This window comes from Rosa rugosa, chromosome 1, assembly GCF_958449725.1.
Source record: "Rosa rugosa chromosome 1, drRosRugo1.1, whole genome shotgun sequence".
Taxonomy (NCBI): Eukaryota; Viridiplantae; Streptophyta; class Magnoliopsida; order Rosales; family Rosaceae; genus Rosa; species Rosa rugosa.
The window spans coordinates 56,490,350-56,493,918 of record NC_084820.1 but is presented as its reverse complement, the minus strand read 5'-3'; the positions used below and the strand labels follow the sequence as shown (position 1 = coordinate 56,493,918).

Sequence of the window (3,569 nt, the reverse complement as noted above, 5' to 3'; positions counted from 1 at the left end):
TATATATATATATATATATATATATATATATATATTTGCAGTTTTGGCAGTTGCTTATACTTGTATACTCTGATGTTGTATGAAAGTTAATTTGATACTTTAATCTCATGGACTATGGTATTGGTTTCTAATAGGTTGCATAACTGAAACAATAATTGAGTTTAGATTATATATAAATATTAATAAAAACTTTATTGTGTATAATCTAGTAATATTATCATGGGTGATTCACAACAAGATGCCAAAAAAAGGGGGGGTTATGAGCAGTGGAGCAAGGAAGAGAGCAATTTATTGTTAGAGCTCATGGTTGATGCTGCCAATCGAGGATGGCGTGACAATAGTGGTATCTTATCCAAGCAAACAGTGGAAGAAAGAATACTTCCCGTTCTTAATTCAAAACTTGGGTGTCATAAGACCTACAACAATTACCAAAGCCGGTTGAAGTGGTTTAAAAATCGATGGACATGTTATTCAACCCTTATGTGATTCAGCTCTGGTTTTGGGTTTGACTCAACTACAAAGAGGTTCACTGCTTCAGATGAAGTATGGGACGATTACCTAAAGGTGAGCTTCCTAAAAATTACATTATATATTTTTTTTCTATAAAATAAACATATTTTGAGAATTTAGTGCAACAATAGTTTTAAAATTTATGTTTTTTGCTAGGCTCACCCAAACGATACCAACTTACGCTATGGGATATTTCAAGATTATGAGGACTTGGAGATTGCTATTGGGAATGGTGTTGCTGTTGGGAAAAACTCAATCGGGTTGGGTGGTGCTACCGATGCAAGAACATTAGGTGTTGGAGAAGGTAGAGATATACGCATAGAAGACTTTGATTATGATGTAGATAGTGATGTGTTTGTAAGACCAAATCAGAATGATCGATCATTTCGCTCCACATCACCTCTAGGGTCCCCTGAAATTTTAGAGGTTCCCAAGCAAGGAAGAACCCAAAACAAAAGAAATAGAACCGAGTATGAAGGAAACACTCCTCAAAGTGGCATTATGGAACAACTTAATAAAATTTCGACCACTTTTGAATGAGTTTATAGCCTATTGGAGAAAAGAGAAAGAGTATTGGAGAAAAGAGAAAGGGAGAGAGAATATACAACTTGGGATGCTATCAAGGAGATCCCAAACTTGGAAGAAGCTATTCGTTTCAAGGCGCTTGAGTTGCTTGACACCCAAACAAAAAAAGATGGTTTCCTGAAGATGTCTCCTGAAGAACGAGCAAATTGGATATTCCACAAGATGCGAGAACTCTAATTATTTGAGTCATGTATTTGGTCTTTTGAGTTATTTTGAGTATTTTATATTTTGTTGGGAATCTGGATTACATTTGGTCTTTTGAGTTATTTTGAGTACTTTTGGTTTAAACTATTGTATGACTTTTGTTATTTTGTTATGAAGTGGTACTTTTTTTACTATATATTATTGTTACTTGATAAAGTTTTATTTGTTCTCTGATTCTTTTCCCTAATCTGCATTTTTTTTTTGTGCTCTAGTTGCATACATGTTTTGAATTAATTCTTCTGTTTACTTATGCATACACTTATTTTAAATGATGCAGCAAATTACTTCATCCTAGAGTAATGGAAAGAGAAGAAATAGATGACAAAGAAATTGAAGAAGAACTTTATGAAAAAGTTGAGTATTTATTGATGACAATTGAAGCAGTAATTGTTGTGTTGAGAGAGATTATGATTATGCCTCGACGTATTGAGCGTTCGCTCAAACGACGATCAGTTACTAGGATAGGATATCAATATATACATAAAGTGTTGGAGGAAGACGCACAAAGTTTTCGACAGTTGCATAGAATGTATCCAGATGTGTTTCTAAAGTTGTGCACTATTATTAGAGAGAGGACTGCTTTGGAAGATACAAGATATATCTGTGTCGAAAAAATGGTAGCTACATTCTTAATGATTGTGGGGCATAATGATCGATATTGTAATGTTCGTCAAAGGTTTGGTCGTTCACATTTCGCTGCCAGTCAAAACTTCAACAAAGTTTTGAAGGCCTTGAACACTATAGCACCACAAATGATGGTCAAACCTGGAGGTGTGCCCTCTAAAATTAGGGAAAGTACAAGGTTTTACCCTTACTTTAAGGTATGATTTTTTTTTTTTTTATAAAATAATGATTTAAATATATTTAAACCTAGTTTTCTTTTTATAATTTTTTCATTCTATGACCTAGGAAATTTTGTAATTTTCTCTTATTGAATATTGGTTTTATTTTAGGATTGCATTGGTGCTATTGATGGAACCCATATTCCAGCTATGGTAAAAGGTCGAGAAGTAAGCAGCTACCGTAACCGTCATGGTATTCAATCTCAAAATGTTTTGGCTGCTTGCAACTTCGATTTGGAATTCATATACGTGCTTAGTGGGTGGGAAGGTTCGGCACATGATTCAAAATTGCTAAATGATGCCTTATCGAGAAGAAATGGACTTGAAGTGCCTCAAGGTACTTAACTATTTTCATTTTTTATGAACTTTCAGTATATAGGAAGTCACGTTTGCTAAGACTCGACAATTATTCTTTTTATAGTGTTGGTTTTCTATTGGCTTCATTTTATGCATATGACATGCTAACTAAAATATATTGTATTTTTAGGAAAATATTTTCTAGTGGATTGTGGATTTGCTAATCGACACCAATTTTTAGCTCCATTACGCGGTGTCCGATATCATCTGAAAGATTTTGGTGGTCAAGGTCGTCACCCCAGAAATGCAAGTGAGTTGTTCAATCTTCGCCATGCATCATTGAGGAATGTGATCGAGAGGATATTTGGTATCTTTAAATCGCGGTTCACAATTTTCAAAATCGCACCTCCATTCCCATTTGAGACACAAGCGGAGTTAGTGTTAGCTTGTGCTGGACTACATAACTTTCTTCGCAAAGAATGTCGCTCCGATGAATTTCCCGTTGAACCAGAAGATGATTAGTCTTCATCATATCTAGACATGGAAGATGAAAATCTTGAACTACTTTCTCAAAGCCAACAACAACAAAGAGCGGAAGCTAATGCTTGGAGAATTAGCATTGCTGATGCTATGTGGAATGATAGGCCGCGGAATGATGATAATGGAAATCAAGAGGATATCAATGAGGACCAAGACAATGACAATGAGAATAATGAGGAACACATAAATGATGAGAATCAAGAGGTTTACGATGATAATGAGGTTGGAATGGAGGAGTATGCATCATTCTAATGTGCTTCTATAATTGGCTTTGCATTTTCTGTATTGATTTCTTTTGCATTTTCTATGAATATTTCATATAAGATAATATGGAGTTGGACATTTCTTTTGATTCAATAATAGGTCCTTATGTCATTGTATTAGAGCATATTATTTCAAGTCAAAATTTTATTCTATTGTTTGTGTTTTGGCCAAGTTTTTCTTTTATTTATTGCTATTACAACAATCTATGGACTTATAGAATCCAAAGAAATATTGATAAATCAATCTAATAAAATCTGTTAAACTCCATGTGGAATTAAAAGAATCCATGGAATTAGCAGAATCCATGGATTATTAAAAGTCAGCCAG

General features: G+C 34.1%; 1 protein-coding gene and 1 pseudogene across 1 annotated transcript in view; both read left to right on the top strand.

Annotated features, from left to right (window-relative positions):
* LOC133731076 (uncharacterized) overlaps window positions 1-1,409 on the top strand; it is a 4,534-nt gene extending 3,125 nt beyond the window's left edge. The window contains exons 4-5 of the mRNA XM_062158541.1: window positions 523-564; window positions 667-1,409. Coding sequence (XP_062014525.1) covers window positions 523-564; window positions 667-1,050 — 426 coding nt within the window. The 3' untranslated portion in view covers window positions 1,051-1,409. The remainder of the gene's footprint in view (window positions 1-522; window positions 565-666) is intronic.
* Window positions 1,410-2,054: 645 nt separating this feature from the next.
* LOC133709328 (uncharacterized) lies at window positions 2,055-3,366 on the top strand (annotated as a pseudogene).
* The last annotated feature ends 203 nt before the right edge of the window (window positions 3,367-3,569 follow it).